The 22,665-nt window shown below is 52.1% G+C and overlaps 1 protein-coding gene and 1 pseudogene across 2 annotated transcripts; one reads left to right on the forward strand and one right to left on the reverse strand.

Moving 5' to 3' along the window:
• Positions 1 to 296: 296 nt before the first annotated feature.
• Positions 297 to 18,758, reverse strand: CAPN11 (calpain 11). 2 transcript variants are annotated; one of them, XM_070456367.1, is made up of 22 exons: positions 18,653 to 18,758; positions 12,215 to 12,465; positions 11,780 to 11,849; positions 10,546 to 10,664; positions 9,632 to 9,765; positions 9,263 to 9,431; positions 6,764 to 6,847; positions 6,585 to 6,670; positions 6,332 to 6,406; positions 6,027 to 6,187; positions 5,644 to 5,813; positions 3,877 to 3,888; positions 3,379 to 3,590; positions 3,033 to 3,072; positions 2,861 to 2,929; positions 2,718 to 2,775; positions 2,540 to 2,604; positions 2,189 to 2,257; positions 1,569 to 1,647; positions 1,357 to 1,473; positions 854 to 912; positions 297 to 736 (listed from the first exon to the last, which is right to left on the reverse strand). In XM_070456367.1, the coding sequence occupies exons 1-22, from the start codon at positions 18,681 to 18,683 to the stop codon at positions 710 to 712; spliced, it is 2,157 nt and encodes a 718-aa protein (XP_070312468.1). In that variant the 5' UTR covers positions 18,684 to 18,758; the 3' UTR covers positions 297 to 709. The 2 variants fall into 2 exon arrangements, 1 of the variants encoding a protein (XP_070312468.1); XR_011483902.1 differs by lacking the exons at positions 297 to 736; positions 854 to 912; positions 1,357 to 1,473; ... (3 more) ...; positions 2,718 to 2,775; positions 2,861 to 2,929 and having other exon boundaries at positions 3,034 to 3,072; positions 3,379 to 3,888; positions 12,215 to 12,462; positions 18,653 to 18,742.
• LOC110135631 (cysteine-rich protein 1 pseudogene) lies at positions 12,566 to 12,789 on the forward strand (annotated as a pseudogene).
• Positions 18,759 to 22,665: the final 3,907 nt, after the last annotated feature.

A 22,665-nucleotide genomic window follows, 5' to 3' on the forward strand; every position in this document is an offset into this window, starting at 1 on the left:
GAGGCAGGAGATGGGAGGGGATGCTCGGTGTCTGGCGGCTCAGCTCTCCCCTAGGATGCTGCTCCGGGTACCACGCTGTGATAGGGCATTCCTTGCCTTTAGCATCCCCGACACTGCCCATAAATGCCAACAGCGCCCTCTAGTTTCTGTGACGATATCGCATTTCCAAACGCCTCCTGGACAGGGGAGTGGTACCACCTCAACGGAGAGCTACTGGGTTCCCCATTTTTGGTGCTGAAGAAACGACTTACACCCCCGCCAGCCTCTTCCTGACGTAGAGACACAGAACCCAGTGGCATGTGTTGTTCATTATAATAATGCCCCCCACACCCAGTGAGGGGGAGGAGGGAGGGGCCGTGAAACAGGGGAGCCTGAACAGGGTGGAGAGCGTGGACCACCTCCCCAGCCGGGGACACTGGGGAAAGTGTCACTTAACCTGTAGTGAAATATGCTTGGAGAGGGAGGAAACTGTGGAGTAAATCCAGCCACCGGAAGTCTGGTTGGCGTAAAAGAAAAACACTTTGAATGGGGAGGATGGGCCCGGAGGCCCGCTGATGGAGTAAGCCTGGCATCCGGGGTCCATTCCATCAGCAGAGACGCAGAGCTGAGTGCCACAGGGAGTACACCGACCCCAGGCCAGAAGCCCTGGGGGCTGGTGGTGGTGCTGATGGTGCTGGTGGTGGAAGGAAGTCGGGCTCCTGCAGTCACTCTAACCCCACATAGTTATTTCCAGCCACTGTGGGGTGAGAAGAACGTCAGAAGATGGGCGAGGTGGGGGTGGGGCACGATGTCCGTGGAGAGGGAAGGGTCAGCGCAGCCATGGGTGGAGGTGCCTGAGATCCCTTGCATGTACCTGGTTCAGGTCCAGGGAAATCTGGCCGGTGTTCTTAGGGTCCATGGTTAGAAAGTACGCTGTTTCCGGGAGGAGGCAGAGGGAGGAGGGTTGGGAGGTGAGTCAGTGGTCACCCATTCTCAACTAGGGCAGAGGTCAGAAAGGGTATCCCCCTTTCCAGCTACATCCCCAGTCCAGTAGGGAGTTAATGATGAGGACTCCTTCCTAAAGCCTTGCTCTGAACCACGGCCAGTTCTGAGTGCTCTCCAAATACTATCTCATTTAACCTCTACAGTCGTCCTATGCAGGCAGCACTGTTATCTACGCTTAAAGGCACAGAGAGATACAGTGACTTGGTCAAGACAACAGAGCCCACAAGTGGTGGGGCCGGGATGTGAACCCAGATTGTCTGCGCCCTGTGGAGGGGAGTGTTCTAGAGCAGTAATTCTCATGCGGGTATGCGGGAGAAGGCCGGTGGGCCAGTGGCCCGGGCTGGGGTGTGGGCAGGTGCCCGCCTGACTCACTGAACATGGCCTTCAGCCTCAGGAAACAGCTGATGAAGCTGTCAAAGTCCATGATCAAGTCGTCATTCGCATACCTAGCCACCAGCACCTGTATCACCTTGTTGTTCAGTTTGATGCCTGGGAGAGAGAGGGGTGCGGAAGGAGAGAGTCCAGCCCTTTGGCTGCTGCCTCCCGCGCCCCAGCCCCCAGCCCCTGTCCTGCCCCTAACCCACCTGCTTTCTCAATTGCCAAGCGCATCTCATAGGAGTTCAAGGTGCCTGACTGGTCCTGGTCACACTCTCGGAAGATGTCCTGGAGTGACAGGCAGTTGCGGTAGGGCTGTGTGCAGGGTCCAATGCTTCGCAAGGGGTGAAATGCTTTACAACCCCTACGCAAGCCCCCAGGGACCCCCTGCTGCGTCCCCCGCTGGCCCACACCTGAGCGCTCATATTCCTACTGCCTGGTGACCGCAGAGCTGGTTCCTGGCACCCTGCCCAGGGCTCTCTGCCTGTATTCTTTATGTTAGTTGATACCTAGACTCTGCTGGTTATTGAACATCTTTTTTTTTTTTAGCCACATTGCAAGGTAGGGATCTTAGTTTCCTGACCAGGGATCCAATCCACACCCCCCTCCCTGGAAGAAGTCCCAACCACTGAGACTGTCAGGAAAGTCCCGGGAACTTTTTGACTATTTCATATGGCAACATGTCAACAACTCCATCCCAGGGTGTGTGTGTACACGTGTGCGTCTAGTCAGGGGCTCCTGTTAGTTTCATCTTTGTTAGACTTTCTAGTCCTCATTCCTCACAAGGACCTCTCTCAACCCCATAAACTGCCCCCTCAATGCCCTTTACCGTCCATTTCTTGATTTTTCTCCATAGAACCTGAAACTCCCGAAGCCCCAGTTTGCCAGAGCCATCTTTCTGAGAGGAGAGGCAGTCAAGGATATCAGAGGAGGGGGTGGGGAGGACATCCCAGGGGCTAGGAAGCAGAGCGGCTCATGGAAGTGGGGACCAAGACCGAAGGGTCCTGTAGGTAACTGTGGTAACAGCCAGAAGAACTGGCATCTTTCGTCACCCCAGAGCCTAATCCCCACCCAGGAGGGCATGACTGGCCAGAGAGGTGGCCACCTTGGGGCCAGGCTCAGGGGTAGGGTGCTGGGGCGGGATAGCACTGGGCAGGCTGGCCCACTGATGGGAAGATACATCCAAGAGGTTGATCATGCAGCGGCACACGTCCAGGCTGAAGCCATTGGTTTTTAAGTTTTTGACTGTGAGGGAGGTAGGGGGCAGAAAGAAGGGGAGGGGTGAGCTGAGTGTGGCTGGGATGCGGGGAGGGACAGGGGTTGATTAAGGGAATGATTGTAGGGGGTGGAAGACTCACATCTGGAGACCACCTTGTTGAGCAGCTTCTGTAGCTCATACTTGCCTATCTCCTTGCCCTAGGAAGGGGGACCATAAACTCTCGCTCTGGCCCCTTCAGCCCCCAGTCGCCTCCTTTCAGCACCCCAGACCTCTGCCTCTCACCTCTCCACCTGCCACTATGTGAAACAAACGTATGAAGTCCGGGTCTATGTCATTCTCAGAGATCCTCTCCTGGAGGGAAAGGGGTGGGAGAGGGACACGGTCCAGAGTGCTCCTTCACACCCCAACCCACACATTCTGCCTCGAATCCCCCAACCCCGTGGCCTCCCCTCACCTCTTGGAGAAGCTCAGCGTAGTTGGCTTCATCCAGTTCCCTGGGCAGAAGTGGATGAAGGCGTGGAATTAGCAGGGGTTCAGGGAAACAGGGACTCCAGTGGGAAGGGTGGGGAGTTCATGTGTGTCTGAAGCAATAGGAAATGGGTGCCATGGGATTGGGGTTCCAATTCTGACTCTGCTACTACCTTGGACTTCCCTGCCTCGTGCCTCAGTTTCCTTGACTGTAAATTAGGGACAGAGTGTCTGGGGGTGGGTACTACCAGATGACTGATCCCTGAGCATGACACCCTACAGCTCGGGGTGGAAGGCAGGTGGCCTTGGAGCAGTGAGGTGGGGCCCCTCACCAGGTCTCGCTGTGCTTCTCAGTGAAGACCCGAAGCAGGAAGTCGGCGTCCTTGTGCGGCTCAAAGGTGGAGGGGATGATGATGTACTCCCCTGGGGGCAGCTGGAACTGGCTGCTCACCTCCCTTGAGTTGGTGAAGATCTCCGAGAAACCCAGGTCCTGGTACTTGACGAAGAAGTCCTTTTTCAAGTGGACATCCTGGAGGTTCTGAAACTGTACATGCCCTGCAAGTGGGTCCAGGGTCTTCGGGGGGAGGGCAGGGAGAGGGGGACCCCCACAGTGAGGCCCAGCTGGGCAAGGTTAGGGGGACACTGTCCAGCTGGCAGGTAACCCCAGTGTGGTCGTTTCCTTCCCTGACTCCCACCCAGGGCCCAAGGTGGCTGGAACCCTGACCCAGCGGCCCCCAGAGCCCTTCACCGAATTCCACCCCTGGCCCATCTACACGCAGCCAGGTATGGGGTGGGTGTCTGCCAGGCATCAGGCCCCTCATCTTCAGTACCTCCTTTGGGATCTGGGAAGGGAAGAGAAAGGAGGGTCAGATCCCCAGGATGGGTAAGGGGCTCAGGTCCGTGGAAGCCAGGCTGTATGTGTGTGTGTTGCGGGGGCTGCTAATAAGGGCCCTGGGACACCAGTGTGGGGAGGCGTGTGGGATCTAAGAGCTGTTAAGTCCCAGCTTTAATAACCTTTCCTTTTGCTTTGGACAGCAAAGTATGGTTTACGCCAAGTTTTGCCAAGGGGATATTTTATCACTTCGGGTTAAGGATGGGAAAGGAAATCCCCCAGAGGTGGTAAACTAACTCGCCCAGCCCCACACTTCTGAGCAGTGGGAGAACTGGGAAAAAACACGGGAAGAGCATTTTCCATGGAGTGCTCATTTCCCCCAGGAAGTTCATAGAAACCCAGGAATGAGCACAGAGAAGTCTATAAAAAGGTGACTTAAGCCAAGATAAATATGTTGCTCTCCTGCAGAAATATAGGTTCCTGCAGAATTAATATACTAATGGCCCAGGGGAGCTCTGGGTGGGTATAGAGAAGGTAGCCTTTCTGGGAGGGGTCACATCTAACCTTAGAAATGGCTTCGGGTATATCTGTCAACCTGGGGGACACACAGCCTAGGAGTAGGGCGGGGCTCAAATCTGCTTTTGTTCATGATTGAGCATACAGTAGGTGCTCATGGATACTGTTGACTATGTAAGTGAAAGGACAAATGGGCGTTTCTAGGATTTTGCAAGGCACAGTTTGGGAAACACTTGTCAGGGGTTTTTCCTGGCCAGACTCCATGCTCTTGGTGGGGTGGCTATGTGGAGGTTTGGGGGCTGTGGTGAAATCTCTGAGTGTGTCGAAACCGGTATGAGCTTGGACTTGACCTTGCCTTTGGCTCCCAGTCTCCTTCTTTTTTATTAAAGGCGTTACCATTTGAAAAGCCCTTGGAACAATGCCTGGCACAGAGGAAGTGCTCCCTAAGTGTTTTTTTTTTTTTTTTTTTTACTTCTTGGTTACACCACGTGGCATGTGGGATCTTTGTTCCCAACCAGGAATAGAACCGGTGCCCCCTGTGCTGGACCACTAGGGAAGTCCCTACTTAAGAGGTTTCGATTTAAAAAATTTGGAATGAAAACTGTCAGCCCTGCCTTAAAAGCTCAACACACTACTCAAGAAAAAGCCAGGGCAGGGGGTTGGGGGGAGGGATAAACTAGGAAACTGGGATTGATATACACACACTACTGTAAATACAATAGGTAACTAATTAGAACCTGGCTTCCCCAGTGCTCAGCGGTAAAGAAACTGCCCCTAGTGCAGGAGACAAGGCAGGGGTAATGGGGTGGATTCCTGCATCAGGGAAGATTCCCTGGAGAGGGAAATGGCAACCCACACCAGTGATCTTGCCTGGGAAATCCCATGGATGGTCCACGGGGTCACAGAAGAGCCAGACACGACTTAGCAACTAAACACCACCACCAATAAGGATCTACTGTCCATCACAGGGAACTCTACTCAATACTATGTAATGACCTATGTGGGAAAAGAGTAGGTGTGTGTCTATATACAACTGATCTACCTTTTTGTACACCTGAAACTAACACAACATTGTAAATCAAATATTCCAATTTTTTGAAGGGGGGGAGCGAAGAAGAAGGAGAGCTAGGGGTGCGGAGGTGGTTGAAGGGAGGGTGTCCTAGTCCTAGGGCTGTGGGGTGGGCAGTGATCCGGGGGGGGTGAGGCCACTGCGGGAGCAAGAGTGACCAGGGGCCAGCTGGGCGCCCACCGAGTAGATGACAAAGCCGATGGTCTCCAGCTGGGCTCCGTGGGGCCTCGTCCTTCTCCAGTTCTTCTGCATCAGGGCCACCAGGCAGGTGCAAACGGCTTTGTCATCCTCTATGTCGTCATCCTCCTCGGGGAGACAGATCTTAAACTGGGGGTTGGTCCAGAATGTGTCTGTGGAAAAAGCAGGTGAGGATGGCCCTGCCCTTCCCGGGGTGGATGAGCCTGGAAGCTCCTCAACACACCCGCCTCCGCAACAGGGCCCAGTGGCATCTGATGGACCTTGCCCCGGGCCCCTGGGCCCTTGCGCCCAGCTGTGCAGTGAGTCAGTGGCCCATCACCCACTCCCTGCCCCGAGTCCCGTCCCCCCCCCCCCATCCAGCCCACCCAGGTAGCTCCGGCAGCCCCCTGCGGTGCTGCCCCTCCTCCAGCTGCCCTCGTAAAAGGTGGTGTGCCAGCAGCTCTTGTAGTCCCCGGACAGCGTGTCGGGTATCACATTGCAGATTTCCAGGAGAGTGAAGTTGCCAAGGAAATCTTGGTAGGACATCCTGTGGTGGGGGATTGCAAAGAGCCATCAATGGCACGCCCACACCCACAACCCCCCCCCCCCCCCCCCCCCGCCAGAACCTCCCCATCCAAGGCTCAGGTGCAATGGGCGGCAGGAGGATGAAGTGGGCGGGCGTGGGACTGACCAGAACTCCCCGTCCTCTTTCCGGTGCAGCAGCTGCCTCTGGACATCTGGGGCCACCTCCTCCCACTCCTTGGCGCTAGAGCAGAGACAGGTGGGGGAGCAGAGCTCGTTCCCCCCCAGGGCTCCCCTCACCCCTGAGCTACTTGAGAGTCCTGGTTAGATGGAGACTCTCTCGGTGGCATGGCCTTGTTCCGTGCGGGTGGGGCCCGCGGTGTGCTCTGCCCCTCCCCGCAAAGTGCTGGCGGGCCACCTACTTGTCACTCCAGGCTCCATTCCACTCAATCCGGCCCCAGGGATTCCGGACTCGGATCAGCGTTTCTGTCCTGCCTTGGTAGGAGACCTGGGTGGGTTGTGGGCAGAGGTCAGGGGTGTAGGGTCAGAGAAGTTCTCCTTCTCGCGCCCCTCCGGGTGGGGTTGCAGAGGTCAGACTCACGTCCTGGAGGCCCGTCACTGAGTAAGCATGTCCTTTCACCAGCATACCCTGTGTCAAGGACTCCAGCTCTCTTTCGCTGGTGACCTGCAGAACACAGAGGGCTCGAGAGGAACTCAGGAGCTGGTCAGGGGGACAGGGGTGCCTGAATACAGGTGACAACTCTCTGAGCTCCCTGTTTTAAAACTTATTTTTATTAGGGAAGAGTTGCTTTACAATGAATGTCGTGTTCGTTTCAGAACACGCCCATTCACACGCCCATTCACGGCGAAGTGAATCAGCTAGACGTGTACATATTATCCCCTCTTTTTAAGACTTTCTTCTTATTTAGATCTGGGTTCACTTTTTTTTTAATTAAACTTTGCCTTTTCTTTTTTTTAAACTTTGCCTTTTCAAATGCTTGCAGACTCACAAGCAATTTTAAGAAACGATACAGAGATATCCTGTGTGCCCCATGTCCCACATCCTACAGCGGTAACATCTTCTAAAACTGTAACACAGGGGCTTCCCTGGTGGTCCAGTGGTTAAAAACCCACCTTCCACTGCCCGGGACCAGGGTTCAATCCCTGGTTGTGGAACTGAGATCCCACGTACTGTCTGGCAACTAGGCCCACACCCCGCAACGAAGACCCAGCACTGTCCAAATAAAAAAAAGTACTTAGTTTTTAAAAACTGCTTTAAAAAAAAAAAGCTATAGCATGATATTAAGGTTTTTTGTTCTGTTTTATTTTTTTAGCTATGCCATACAGCATACAGGATCTTAGTTCCCCAGCAGGGATTGAACCTGTGTCCCCTGCAGTGGAAACGTGGAAGTCCCTATAGCACAAAATAAAAACCAGAATGAATATGTTGACACAATCTGTTGCTCTAATACAGATGTCTCTACTTTTACTAGTATTCACTTGTGTATGTTTTATGCATTGTTATCATATGTATAGTGTTCTGTATCTATCACCATGGTCACAATACAGAACATTTCCATCACTGCTAACATCCCACATGTTGCCCTGTTATAGTCAACAATCACCTTTTATGAAGGTCTTCCCTAAACTCTGACAACTCCTAACCTGTTCTCCATTTTTCAAGAATTTTGTCATTTCAAGGCCTTCCCTAAGTGGCTCAGTGGTAAAGAATCCAACTGCCAATGCAGGAAACACGGGTTCCATCCCTGATCTGGGAAGACCCCAAATGCCTCGGGGCAACTAAGCCCGCCACCACAACTATGAAGCCTGTGCTCTAGAACTGCAGCTACTGAAGCCTGGGAGCCCTAGAGCTCATGCTCTGCAACAAAGAAAAGCTGCAGTGAGGAGCTTGTGCACCGTGACCAGAGAGTAGCCCCTGCTTGCTCCAACTAGAGAGTAACTTGCACAGCAATGAAGACCCAGCACAGCCAAAAATAAATAAATTAAAAAAAATTAATTTTGTCATTTCAACACTGTTATATAAGCAATCGTACAGTATGGAACCTTTGGTGATTGGCTTTTTTCATTCAGCAGAATTCCCTTGAGACTCCTCCAGGTTGTTGTGTGTGTCAATAGTTCATGTCTTTTTATTGCTGAGTAGCATCCCCTGAAATGTGTTCACTGCAGTCTGTTCAACTGTTCACCCGTTGAAAGGCATCTAAGTTGTTTCCAGGTTCTGGTTATTACAAATAGACCTGCTTTGAACATTTGGGCACAGGCTTTTGTGTGGACCTAAGTTTTCATTTCTCTGGGATAAATGCCCAAGAATGCAACTGCTGGGTCTTACAGTGACACCCTTGTGCTCAGTCACTCATTCATGTCTGACTCTTTGTGACACTTTGGACCGTAGCCTGCCAGGTTCCTCTGTCCGTGGGGTTTCCCAGGCAAGGATACTGGAATGGGTTGTCATTTCATCCTCCAGGGGTCTTCTCCACCCAGGGATTGAAACAGTCATTTGTGTCTCTGGCCTTGCAGGCAGATTCTTTACCATGGAGCCATCGGGGAAGCCTCACAGTGGCACTCTGGGTTTATTTATTTATTTGAACAACTATGTGTTGGGAATCTATTGTATTCCAAGTACCACCTTAAGTCCCAGGACCGGCAGTCAAAGAGACAAATAAGGCAGAAGACCTGGGTTTGATCCCCCACTCCAGTGTCCACTCCAGTGTTTGTGCCTGGGAAATCCCATGGACAGAGGAGCCTGGAGGGCTACAGTGCATGGGGTCGCAAAGAGTTAGACACACCTTCGTGGAATATGGAAACTGGAGAAGTTTGGTCATGAATATACACATTAAGAAGTATGACAGTTTCTGACTGTGATAAATGTTGGGGAAAAAAATCAAAACAAAGTAGAGAGGAAATCAGGGGTAGGAGCAGCTAACTGACATTGAGAGGCAGGGAAGACTAGCCTGAGGGAGGGGCACTGGTGCCGAAATGTGAATGAGAAGGGGCTATTTATGCGGGTATCTGGAGAAAGAACATTCTAGGTGAAAGCAACAACAGGTGCAAATGCCCTGAAGCGAGACCAAGCATGGTTTACCTCGATGGAGCAGCCCATGAGGGAAGATCGCTCTACGGCCTTCCTAAGCATCCTCTGCAGGTTCCTAGGGGGATTCTGGAGTTGGAAGCTCTGTGTCACGCCCCCCGTGAAGTCCTCAAAGCCTTCCACTGTGTTGCCCCCCGACAGCGCTTCATAGGACCCGTTCAGCCTGCGGGCACAGAGAAGGCACTGTCTGGGCTCTGTCTGGGAGGCAGCTGGTTGTGAGCTTGGACCTCAGAGGGGGCAGGGAGGGAAGTGAGGGATGCCCCGCGGTCCCCCTGCTTCTTCCCCTGATTCCAGGTGCTTCCGTCCCTGCCAACGGTCGGGGCAGGCTTGGAGGCCAGGCCAGTAGCTTGGCTAGGCACTCACTTGGCATATGCCTTCTCCAGCAGGGCGCTCCAGAACTCTGTGCGCTCTGCTGAGTGCACAAACACCAGCTTGCCGTTCTTTGTGGGCAGCCGGTCATCCACCACTACGTCCATCCACTCCCCAAACTGCCAGATCTGGGGGTAGCAAGGTGGGTGTCAGTGGGGTGTGGGCATCTGTCTGCCCCAGGCCCCCTTCCAAGGCACACACACACACACACACACACACACACACCCCTCTCCTTGCAAAAGGACTGTTACACAAGTGCCCCCTGGTGGCCAATTCAATGACACACCAGTGACAGAGAGCCCACCCATTTCAAGAAAAGCAATGAAAGCCCTGAAAGGCCCTCCAGCCTCTAGTCAGGTTCTGCCATGGCCTCCAGAGGGATCCACCTGCCTTTGGACCTTGGCTGGTCTTTTATGTTTGAGGTCTTGTGATTCAGAAAAACTCTTGTGACTTTCAGAAATATTTTTATGACCCGAGGAATTTGTCCACATGTCACATAATTTAAAGAGCAGATAACAAAAATTATGCGAAACTCCCATGTCATAGAGGTTGACAGACAAACACACACATATACATGCATATATTGATACAAATATGTGTGTTTCTACTGAGAGAAGGAGAGACAGAGACACAGTGAGAAGCAAGAGAAAGAGGAGGAGGAGGAGAGTCACAAACCAACACAACTGTTTTCTTTTGGGGCTTTAAAAGCTTATACGATTTCTTTAGTGAGAAGATATTTCTCTAATAATTAGGCAAAAATCCACCCAAATAAATATAATTTTTTTTTTCGAAAGGAAAGGGAAAATGTAAGCTTCAAAGCATGTACTAATTCTCTCTCACACAGCCTCCACACACTCATGCACACGCCTCAAACACAAACCAACTCTGGCTTTCAAATCGTGCTTCACCTGAAAATGGAAGATCCCGGCATAGTTCTTCTTGAAGCTCTGCCCCTTGGGCACCACGCGGGACAGCAGTTTGGGGTACGCGGTGAGGGAGCCAATGGCGGCCAGCAGCCAGCAGTCTCCTGAAAAGACAGCACTCTGCCCCCCTGCGCATCCCCCTGTGTGTGGCCCCAGAGTCCAAGCCGAGGATGGGAACCGACTGTGGGAGCCCACGCGAGAGCGGCTCTCCTTCACCTAATACCTTAGACTGAGGAAGGCTGAGCACCTGCAGGGACTTTAAAAATGTGTCCACAAGTCCTTCTACAACCCTTCCCCCAAGAGCAGAAGGGTAGTTCCCCTCCCCTTCCATGGGAGTTGGATTGCACGCATGCAAGCATTTTTTTTTTTTGTTTTTGGCCAAGTGGCACGTGGGATCTTAATTTCTGGACCAGGGATCAAACCCGTGCCTCTCTGCAGGAGAAGTACAGAGTCTTAATCACTGGACCACCAGGGAAGTCCCTGCAGGTTCGTTTGCTTTTAACAGCAGAACCTGGGGGAGGTCACTGCCTGTTTCTCCTGAGACCAGCTGGTGAAGTCAGTCTAGCCTCCCCCTTGTTGTCTCAGGCCACTCACTCGGGGATGCCAGATACCATGTGGGGACACTCGAGTGTCCTACGGAGAGCTACGTGGCAAGGACCTGAGGCCTCCTGGCACATGAGCGTGCCATCTCAGAAGGGGACTCTCCAGCTCCTGTGGAACCTCGTGAGGGACCCTGAGCCAGACCCACCCAGCTCTATTGCTTCCTAATTCCTGCCCCGGAGAAACTGTGAGATGATAGATGTTTGTTGTTGCTTTAAGTCACTGAGTCTTGGAGCAATTAATAACTAATATGTTGCTGTTCAATCGCTAAGTCGTGTTGGACTCTGTGGCCCCATGGTCTGTAGCCTACCAGGCTCCTCTGTCCATGGGATTTCCCAGGCAAGGAAACTGGAGTGGGTTGCCATTTCCTTCTCCAGGGGATTTTTCCCAACCTGGGATTGAACTTGCGTCTTCTGCAGGCAGGTTCTTTACTGCTTAGCCACCTGGAAAGCCCGATAACTAATATAGCACCCTGCTTATTCCCAGACCCAGATGGCAGCAGGTGGGGGGTGGAATCTGGCTTAGGGGAGGAGCAGGGAAACAGAAGAGCTGTCTGAGCCTTGGGCTCCCAGTTCCCCAGCCCCAGAAGATACCCCAGGCTTTCCCACTCTCCACTCACCGAGCACCCCCTGGCAGATGTCAGTTGGGCTGACCCCATTCACGATGAATTGAGGATTGCTTGTGATTTGCTGCAGAGAAGGCAGAAAGGTTTCAGAGAGACCAAGCCATCCCCTCTTCACCTCCCTCCTACCTCATCGGGGAATGCTGCCTGTGTCTTGGAGTTCTAGGGGAAATATGGATGGCGGAGATGGGGTGGAGCGGGGGAAGCTGGCATAGTTGTAAGCCGTGACAGCAAAAGTCAGTGAGTGACCTTCCCAGGGTCATCTGAGAGATTTTACTTAAGCATTTCCAGAGCTGTCCTTAACCCAAATGGGGGTGGAATCCAAGGCAGAGCCAAGAGAGGGTGGTGGGGGATTGGAAATTATGCAAGCGACTGGGGCATCACTACATGCCCCATCCCCCAGGAGTCCACGCCTCCCCTGCCGGTGCCCACACTGGGCCGCTGCCAGCTGATGTTCTGCACATGTTTGGAGTTGGGTGCCAGTTCCTTGAAGCCCAGTGAAGTGGGTTCTGCAGGGAAAAAGGGGTCCTCGAACAGCTCTCCCCTCCGTAGGCAGAGTGCTCGCAGGTCCTCAAAGCTCTGGTTGTTGTAGTTCTGGGCGTTGTGGTGCTGGCCCATGCCCTTGGCCTTGAGTCGGTTCTGGTTTATGTGGGCTGCAATCCCTTTGTCAAAAACGGTCTCTGCTTAATAATCAAAGGACAAATAACCCATTAAAAATGGACAAAGGAGTCCAGCGCTCCAATCTGCTCCAGCCCAGTTGCCTGCCCCGGATCCGGCGCTACCATGCCTAGGTGCCCCATGTGCAACAAAGAGGTGTACTTTGCTGAACGGGTGACATCCCTGGGGAAGGACTGGCATTGGCCTTGCCTGGAGCATGAGAAATGTGGAAAGACGCCTACCTCGGGGCGGGGGATCAGGTGGAACATGAAGGCAGGCCCTGCTATGCAGCCTTGCTCAGACCCAAAGGTTTTGGGCATGGTGGAGCCGAGAGCCACACTTTCAAGTAAAGCCAGGTTTTAGAGACCCCTCTCTCCAGCTGCCTGCCAGGCCGCTGCCCTCCAGACTAACAGCAGGCCTTCCCCACAGGTACTGGGCTTCCCTGTAGAACCCCATCCCTCAATAAACCTGGATCCTTGGGAGAAAAAAAAAAATGGACAAAGGATCTGAATCGGGGTCTCTCTGAAGAAGATATACAAATGACCAATAATCACATGAAAAATGCTCAGCTATTATTGTCACCAGACAAATGCAAGTCAAGGTCAGTTCATACCCACTGAAAGTCAAGTGTTAGTCGTTCAGTCATGTCTGACTCTTTGCGACCTCATGGACTAGAACCTGCCAGGCTCCTCTGTCCATGGAATTCTATAGGCAAAAATACTGGAGTGGGTTCCCATTCCCTTCTCCAGGGGATCTTTCCAACCCAGGAATCGAACCCGGGTCTCCCACATTGCAAGCAGACTCTTTACAGTCTCAGCTATCAGGGAAGCCTGCTGCTGCTGCTGCTAAGTCACTTCAGTCATGTCTGACTCTGTGTGACCCCAAAGACGGCAGCCCACCAGGCTCCCCTGTCCCTGGGATTCTCCAGGCAAGAACACTGGAGTGGGTTGCCATTTCCTTCTCCAATGCATGAAAGTGAAAAGTGAAAGTGAAGTCGCTTGGTCATGTCCGACTCTTAGCAACCCCATGGACTGCAGCCTACCAGGCTCCTCCGTCCATGGGATTTTCCAGGCAAGAGTACTGGAGTGGGGTGCCATTGCCTTCTCCGGGGTAGCCTGCTAGGACAGCTCTAATCCAAAAGATTGGTAATGAGATGTGTTGGTGAGGATGTGGGGAAATTGGCGTTCTCAGACACTGCTGGTGGGGATGTGAAAGGGTGCAGCCACTTTGGAAAATAGTCTGGCAGCTCCTCAGTTAAACACAGAATTACCACACGATCCAGCAATTTCACCTCGAGGTATATATACCCAAGAGAGCTGAAAGTATGTTAATACGTCCAGGACTTGCCTGGTGGTCCAGTGGTTAAGAATCCACCTGCCAATGCAGAGGACACGAGTTCAATCCCTGGTTCTGGAAGATTCCATGTGAGTCGGGGCAACTAAGCCTGTGCGGCACTAGTGAGCTCCACAACAAGAGAATCCACTGCAGCGAGAATCCTGTGCGCTGAAACTAGAGACCTGCCCCACTCGTCACAACTAGGGAAAGCCTGCGTGAGGCAACCAAGACCCAGCGCAGCCAAAAATAAATAAGTCAATAAAATTTTAAAAAATCTGTCCATACAAAAACCTGTACACAAATGTTTATAGCAGCAGGATTAGTCACAATAGCCAAAACGTGGGGGGAAAAACCCAAATGTCCATCAGCTCATGAATGGACAAGCAAAATGACGGATACATGGATGATGAAAATAAATCAAGCAATGAGATGAATCTTAAAAACACTTGGCTAAGTGAAGACAGTGGTCACAAAGGACTACATATGGTATGATACCAATTATGCAAAGTGCTCCAAATGGGCCAATTCATATAGAGACAGGAAATATAATTATGGTTGCCTAGGGCTTAGGGGGTTGCAGGGTTGGAAATTGATGGCTACAGGGTATGGGATTTCTTTGGGGGCAGAATGAGAAATTTCTAAAACTGACTGTGGCGATGGTTGCACAACTCTGTGAATGTACTGAAAGCCATTGCCTCCTACACTTTAAATGGGTGAATTATGCGGTAGGTGAATCACAGTTCAATAGAGCTGTTTTTTTTTTTTTTTTGAAAAATGATCTCCAAACGGTGCAAACAGACACTGCCTTTTGGGGAGAGGGGAAATAACGGAGAGTCGAGGGCAGCAGGGCAGAAGGAAAGGAGCAGCCCAGGGGTGAAAATCAGTTAGGGAATGGCCCCGCGACTGAGTCTCTGAGAGGAAAAGTCAGGCCGGCTGGCAGAGCCTGGGTCAGCGGCAGTGGGGGGACCTCGGATCCATCCCCCTGCACAGGGACTGCAGGCTCTTACCCGCTTCCTGAGGATTCCCTAACCGTGGGACTGACTCCCCTCTGCCACCAACAGTGAACGCCAGGGCAGAGCACGGAGGAGGGGCAAGAGGAACTGAGACCTCAGAGCGAGACTCACTCTGAACATCCAGTCCTACCCCCCGGGCACCCAAGGACGGTCCTCCCATCTCCCCATATTCTCAGCTGTTTCTGAAATAAGGAAGCACTTAGTGGGGAGGCTGGAAGGATGTGGTTAAACAGAACCCAGTGGGGCCCGGGGTGAGGGAGGAACCCAGAGTGAGGGAAAGAAGGGGGCAGCTGCAGAGAGAGGCAGGAGTCCTGGGCTGTCCAGAGGGGAGACCGGATTGGGCCCCCGAAGGGGCGCTGCGTTCTTCAGAGGCGGGAGCCGGGGGCTCAGCTGTGTTTCCTCCCTTGTGCTGGTCAAGAAGAGTTAGAGCAGCTGAGCTGATGGGCCTGAGTGCCTGCTCTGTGCCAGGCACACCAGGCCCGAGAGAGGGCCGTGCGTTACCCACAGTTATCAGAACAGGAAGCCGCAGCGCAAAGGTCAGTGGTTGGCCCAAGGTCTCAGAGTCAGGGTTGGATTCAATGTGACCGCAGACCCCGGCTAGGCTCGTGATCTTCACGCCACACTGCCCTGGAGGGAGGCATGTCTCCTCGGCCGGAAGGCCTGGGGACACCTCCCTATCCTCCTCAACTAGGGAGGTCACAGGCTGTTTGTGGCTGAAATTACCTGATGCCCCCTTACTCTTCCCACCACCCCAAGCAAGCAAACCTATTCTTCAATCCCTCATCAGTGTCTCCTGGGACTTCCCTGGGTCCAGGAATGACCCCTATTCTCTCCGCTTATTAGCCTGACAAATCCACCCAGACTGGCCCTGACCAGCCCAGAACCTTGGACCACAGGCTGCCTCGGTGCCTCTGCTTGGACTCATTCCTGACCCCACGCTCACGTCTGTCCACTGGGAAAAGTCCTGGCTCAATGCCACCCACTCGGTGAGGCCACCCCCAGACAGGCCTGTGCAAAGTTGGGACTGTCCTGATGTCCAACACTGAGGTTGGTGGGTTTCCGTTTGTGGAAGACCAGAGTGGGAGCCAGGGGAGAGGGTAGGTGGGTGGGGCCAGAATCTGGGACTTATTCCCTCCACCCCCTTTCCCTCCAGCCCTTTCTGTTCCAACCTAAGCCCTCTGGGCTTCTCTTAGGAATGATCAGGAAAGGGTTGTTTGTGTGTGTGTGTCTGTGTGGCCCGTGTGTGCATCTGTGGAGTGTCTGTGTGTGAAGTGTGTGTGTGTGATGTGTATGTGTGTGTGCACGTGTAGTATGTGTGTGTATCTGCGGAGGATGTGTGTGTGTGTGTCTGTAGAGAATGTATGCAATGTGTGTAGGGTGTGCAATATGTGTGTATTTGTGGAGAATGTGTGTGTGTATGTAGTATGCGTATGTATATGTCTGTGCTTTTGTGGAGTATATGTGTATCTATGTGTGCATGTGTAGTATGCGTGTGAATATCTGGAGTATGTGTATATGTGTATGTGTCTCTGTGGAGAATGTGTGTGTGTCTATGTATTGTGTGTGTCTGTGTAGTGTGTCAGTGTATGTGGAGTATGTTTCTGTGGAGAATGTACATGTGTTGTCTATATACTGTGTATGTGTCTGTGTAGTTGTGTCTCTGTGTATGGAGTATGTGTGTATGTATATGTGTGTGTGTCTCTGTGTGTGAATATGTAGTATGTGCGTGCGTCTGTGGAGTACTGTGTGTGGAGAATGTATGTGTGTGTCTATGTAGTGTGTATGTGTCTGTGTAGTGTGTCTGTGCATGTGGAATGTGTGCGTATGTATGTGTGTGTATCTGTGTGCACACATGTAGTATGTGTGTGCACCTGTGGAGTATGTGTGTATGTATGTGTGTGTGTATCTGTGTGCACACATGTAGTATGTGTGTGCACCTGTGGAGTATGTGTGTATGTATGTGTGTGTGTATCTGTGTGCACACATGTAGTATGTGTGTGCACCTGTGGAGTATGTGTGTATGTATGTGCGTGTGTATCTGTGTGTGCACATGTAGCATGTGTGTGCATCTGTGGAGTACGTGTGTGTATGTGTGTGTTTGTCTCCATGGAGAATGTATGTGTGTATGTCTATGTAGAGTGTGTCTGTGTGTTTATGTAGTGTGTGTGTGTCTCTGTGTGTAAAGAGTTATGTCTGTATCCGTGGAGTATGTGTGTGGGAGGGGGATGTGTTTTTTCTTTTGCCCAGAGATGAAGAGGATCCTGAGAGGAAGGACGAACCAGAATTTGTGTTCGTTTTACCGCCAGGCTGGTCCTCACCCAGTGTTGCCATCGCTGGCAGGAGAGGGTGCTCCTGACTGGGGTGGGTGGAGCCCAGGGCTCCCCCAGAGAAGGTAAGTCAGCTCTCCTTGCCGAGGGGCGGAGGGTGGTCACGCCCCAGGGAACAGCGCCGTCAAGAGATGCTTTGGCTGCCTTAACTGGGGAGCAGGGTGCAGGGGCTGCTGGCATCCCGTGGCTAAAGGCCAGGGATGCTGCTGAACATGCCACAGTGCACGGGACAGGTCTTACGACAAAAAATTATCCTGTCCCCGAACATCAAGAGGGTGGAGGGTGAGGAACCTGGGTTAAGTGAAAGGCCTAAAGCCTCCCATAGTGAGGGAAGCCTCTGTGCCCTTCCTCCAACGGGGCTCTCCAGAGGCCTCTGCCCGGCTGCCCCCAGGAGTGGGTGTGCCGAGCTCTTGGGATGGGGGGGGCGGTCTGGGAGGACCACAGAAGGTGTTGGTGTCCCAGAAAACTGGAGAACATCAGAGAGGAAACCAAGGTGATGAGTCTCCCTAATCTCCCTGGAGCCCTCCCTCCGGCTCATCACCCAACCGAGAGGTCATGGCTCACTGTCCTCACTCCAAACCTGCCTAAGGTCCTCGATCCTCAATCCACTGGGTCTGCCCTCCTGACACAGCAGCTGGGCTGGCAGGGAGGGCTCACACACAAACACACACACACGCGCACACACACACACACTCCACCACAGTTATTCCCCAAATGTCTCAGGGCCAGGCATGGGTGAGCTCAGACAGACAGACAGACAGACAGACAAGGCTGGCTGGAGGAAGGCGAGGCGGGTGGCCAGAGCAATATGTGAAAGCAAGGCATGAATAGGTAGGTTGATTTTTGTCCTGGGTGCATGTCTTGTTTCTCCCATCAGACTGGGGACTTGTAGATTTAGGGGCTAGGTCATGTCCGGCTCTTTGTGACCTCATGGACTGTAGCACGCCAGGGTCCTCGGACCTCCACTATCTCCCGGAGTTTGCTCAGATTCATGTCCATTGAGTTGGTGATGCTGTCTAACCATCTTATCCTTTGCGGCCCCCTTCTCCCTTTGCCTTCAATTTTGGGAAGGGACCCCGATGCTGGGAAAGACTGAAGATTTAGGGACACCACCTTAATTCCCAGAGCGAGAGTAAATGAAGTAAATGAAGATGCTGTCTAGATTGGGCTTGGGTCACCCCTCGGCCTATACTTCTCGAGAAGCCTGGAAACTGAGTCTAGGGTGCCTTTGATTTCCCTATCGGCCACGGCCAAGGGGGCTGTCCTCACACAAGCCCGTTCCCCAGACGGCTTTGAGAGCAGAGTGGCTGGTCCCTCTCCTCTCCCCAACTCAGTGGAGACAAGGAAGTTGTTCTCCTGAGGGTCTGACCATCCGTTGCCTGTTCTTTCCCAGACTGGCTGAGGAAGAGGCCCAACTCCTGAGCCTAGGGAGCATCCAATCTGATGGAGGGGTCACCCCCAAGGACACACAGCCCCTTCCCGGGGGAAGGCCCTCATCTGCCAGGCACACGAGTGGGACAAACCCCATCAGCACCTACCTAGAGAGTGCAGCATGCTGGTAGCCTGCATGGTGCTTGACAGTTGAAGGTTCTGGGGGTGGGGCGTTTGCAGAGGACCCCTCCCCCCCAGAACTCTCCCAGAATCCCCTGGGATTCCTAAGTCAGTGGCACGTTTTTTAACAGCTGCCTCCTTCCCACTTGTCCCCCACAGGCTGGTGCTGGTACTAATGGCCCCTTTCTATCTGCCTGGTCCCCACCCACCAGTCCAAGGGCCATCTCCCTGTGGGGATCGGAGACCCAGCACTGCCACTCTGGGGGCCACCACCAGGCTGGCTGTCCTGTCTCCATCATCTCAGGATAAGTCTGAGTCCCTCTTTTTTCGTCCAAGACTGCCAGGTAGGGGCTGTCCCTGACACTCCAATGGGATCTCTTTTATCTTGAAAGCCTCCTCAATTCCAAAAGCCACTGACATGGCATGGCATTCACCCTGTGCATCTCTGACTTCACATGGCCTTCGCTGTGCCTCTCTCCTGTTCTTATAAAGACATCAGTTGTACTGAATTAGGGGCCCATCCTTTTCCAGCATGACCCCATCTTATCTAATTGTTTCTGCAATGACCCTATTTCTACATAAAGTCACATACTGAGGTATTGGAGATTAGGACTTCAATATATCTTTTCAGGGGATGACATTCAACCCATAACATTCTTCTTGGCATGGTTAGGCCACTGGCATGCCTCAGAGCAGGTGAGGGGGTGCTCCTGGATTAACTCCATGACCCCTGGGGAAAGGGTCTGGTTCCACGCCAGTCATTTTGGCCTAGTTTGGGGTCCTTGACTCCTTTCCATATCAGTTTTCTCAGCTGAACTGTAGAAAGTTTGAATGAGGCAAGATGACCTGTCTTTAAGCTCCCATATCATCCTAAGGTTTTTTCCATCCTGCCTTAGCTCCACTGTGTCCAGATTGTGTTAGCTGGGGCAAGGGACATTCTGGCCATGGGCCTCACGCTTCTCATCTATCAGTTGGATTTGATAGATGGGTTCCTCTGAGGACCCAATGACAGGTCCATCTCATTTCACTGGACTTTGAAGATACTGCATTTTTTACAAACTGAAGGTTTGTGGCAACCTTGCTCTGGTCAAGCAAGTCTACCGGGGCCATTTTTCCAACAGCATTTACCCCTTTTGTGACTCTGTCATATTTTGGTATTTTGAACGTTCCACTAGCAAAAACATTACGACTTGTTGAAGGCTCACATGATGCCTAACATTTTTTAGCAATAAAGTATTTTTAAATTAAGGTATGTGGATTTATTTTTTTTAGAAATAGTGCTGTTGCACACTTAACAGACTACAGTGTAAACGTAAGTTTTCTGTGCGTTCAGCTCAGTCGTTCAGTCATGGCCGACTCTCTGCGACCCCATGGACTGCAACACGCCAGGCTTCCCTGTCCATCACTAACTCTCGGAGCTTGCTCAAACTCATGTCCATTGAGTCACTGATGCCATCCAACCATCTCATCCTCCATCATCCTCTTGTCCTCCTATCTTCAATCTTTCCCAACATCAGGGTCTTTTCCAATGAGTCAGTTCTTCGCATCAGATGGCCAAAGCATTGGAGTTTCAGCTTCAGCATCAGTCCTTCCAATGAATATTCAAGCCTTATTTCCTTTAGGATGGACTGCTTTGATCTCCTTGCAGTCCAAGGGACTCTGAAGAGTCTTCTCCAATACCACAGTTCAACAGCATCAATTCGTCAGCGCTCAGCTTTCTGTATGGTCCAGCTCTCACATCTGTACATGACAACTGGAAAAACCATATCTTTGACTAGATGGACCTTTGTTGGCAAAGTAATGTCTCTGCTTTTTAATATTCTGTCCAGGCTTGTCATAGCTTCTCTTCCAAGGAGCAAGTGTCTTTTCATTTCATGGCTGCAGTGATTTTGGAGCCCAAGAAAAGAAAGTCTGTCACTCTTTCTGTTGTTTCCCCATCTACTTGCCATGAAGTGATGGGACTGGATGCCATGATAGTAGTTTTTTGAATGTCGGGTTTTAAGCCAGCTTTTTCACTCTCCTCTTTCACTTTCATCAAGAGGCTCTTCAGTTCCTCTTCAGTTTCTGGCACAAGGGTGGTGTCATCTGTATATCTGAGGTTATTGATATTTCTCACGGCAATCTTGATTCCAGCTTGGGCATCATCCAGCCTGGAATTTCTCATGATGTACTCTGCATATAAGTTAAATAAGCAGGGTGACAATATACAGCCTGTGCACTGGGAACCCAAATTCGTGACTTGATTTACTGTGATATTTGCTTTATTGTGGTGGCCTGGAATGGAACCCAGTTATCTCTGAGGTGACTCATAGAAAGTGCTAGAACAATGCTAGACCTAGTGAGCGCTTCCCTCTCTGTCTGTCTTGTCCTCTGGGTTGTGGATGTCCAGGAGGCAGCCTTACCCCTTACTATGTCACTGGTGCATCCTCAGGATGGTTTGATGGAAGGATCAAGGGTGAGATGCCCTTTGCAGCCTCAGGGGACCGCTGAAACTGTGCCCCTGCTGGAAACTCAGTGAATCTCTGCTCATCCAGCAGCTGGCTGGTTGGTTTCCTCAAACCCTTGGCCCAGCAGCAACTCCAGCCTCAGGACTTTGGGATATCCCTGGGGTACACATTTCCCAAGTTTGTGGATCTGACATACAGGACACACAGGCAATCTTTATCAGGCTTTCCACTGTTTGCTGTCCTCACTGTTGGCCATTTCTTGGTGACAGTCTGAAGGCCCTTGGGGGTATTCATTTCTTCCTCCGTCTCCGTCTCCTCTGAGGTCTCCTCTCCCCTCTGGGAGTTCTTTGACTTGCTTTCTTGCTTTCTGGGTCCTGCTGGTGGGCAGTGGCTGGCAGGTGTGTAGGAGGATGCTTCAGGGCCTTAGGGGTCACCTGGTCATGCTCCCTGAGTTTACTGATGAGGAAACAGATTCAGAGAGGAGAGGCAGGTCCCCTGGGGACACATAGTGAGTGAGTGATAGAACCAGGACTGGAGTCCAAGTTCTCTGGAGGGGGTGGGGAGAATGCTCACGGGAAATTTGCTAGAGAAGGTGAATTTGAGTTGGATCTTAGAGGATGGATCAGCTTTGAACTGGAGGTTCTGTCTGGGGGTACTACTGGAGCAGGGACAGATGGGCTGGGGGCCAGTTCACTGAGATGCTCAGGAGAACATTTCCAAGATCCCTCCCAGGCTGGTGTCCCTGGGCAAACCCCACACCCTCTCTGAGCCTGCATCCTTTCCCATAAAACAAGGAAAACCACACCTGCTTTGTAGGTCCTATTCATGAGCATAGTATTAATTACAGTTGACATTTATTGGGTGTTTACCTTGTGCTAGGCGCTGGGCCAAGTGGGCACCTGACATATATTATCTCATACAGCTCTCAGAGCAAACCCACGCCTGACCTCACAGCAAGCTCTGAATAAATGCTTTGAGAAGCACAGAAGTTACTTAGTGTAATTTCAGGCACATTAACAACCATTCGGTAAACAGCATCAACAATGACAGTATTTGGTCCCTTCTTGTGGCCCTATTTTCTTACTCTTCCTCCAGGGCAGCCTGCTAAGAATCTCTTTTTGGAAGCAGCTGTCCTGGAATCTTCCTCCTCCAGGAAGACTTCCTGGACCAGCGTGGAATCTGTGGCTCTCCCTGGCCTTTCTCCCCTAAATCTCTGTCCTATTCGTGTGGCTCTTGGTGATTCAGAGTGTGGGCCTTGGGTCCCTGTTCCCCAGTCTGAAAGGTTCCACAATTTCCTCGGGGCAGGTGGCAGGGGCGGGGTGGGGGGTGGACATGAGTGCAAGGGGAGGGTGCTGGGGAGGTTGGCATGGTGCATACAGCATGCCTCTGCTGCTACCCTCTCCTCTCCCTGATGGAGACCCGAGACTACACACAGGAAGTCTATTGCCCAGGTCATATGGGGATGCTGATCTAGCATGTCCTTCAGACCAAGAGAAGGTAGTTGGACCCCAGCCACGAGTCCAGGGTAGCGACACAAATCAGACACCTGCCTC

The sequence above is a fragment of the Odocoileus virginianus genome, chromosome 27 (assembly GCF_023699985.2).
Source record: "Odocoileus virginianus isolate 20LAN1187 ecotype Illinois chromosome 27, Ovbor_1.2, whole genome shotgun sequence".
Classification (NCBI taxonomy): domain Eukaryota; kingdom Metazoa; phylum Chordata; class Mammalia; order Artiodactyla; family Cervidae; genus Odocoileus; species Odocoileus virginianus.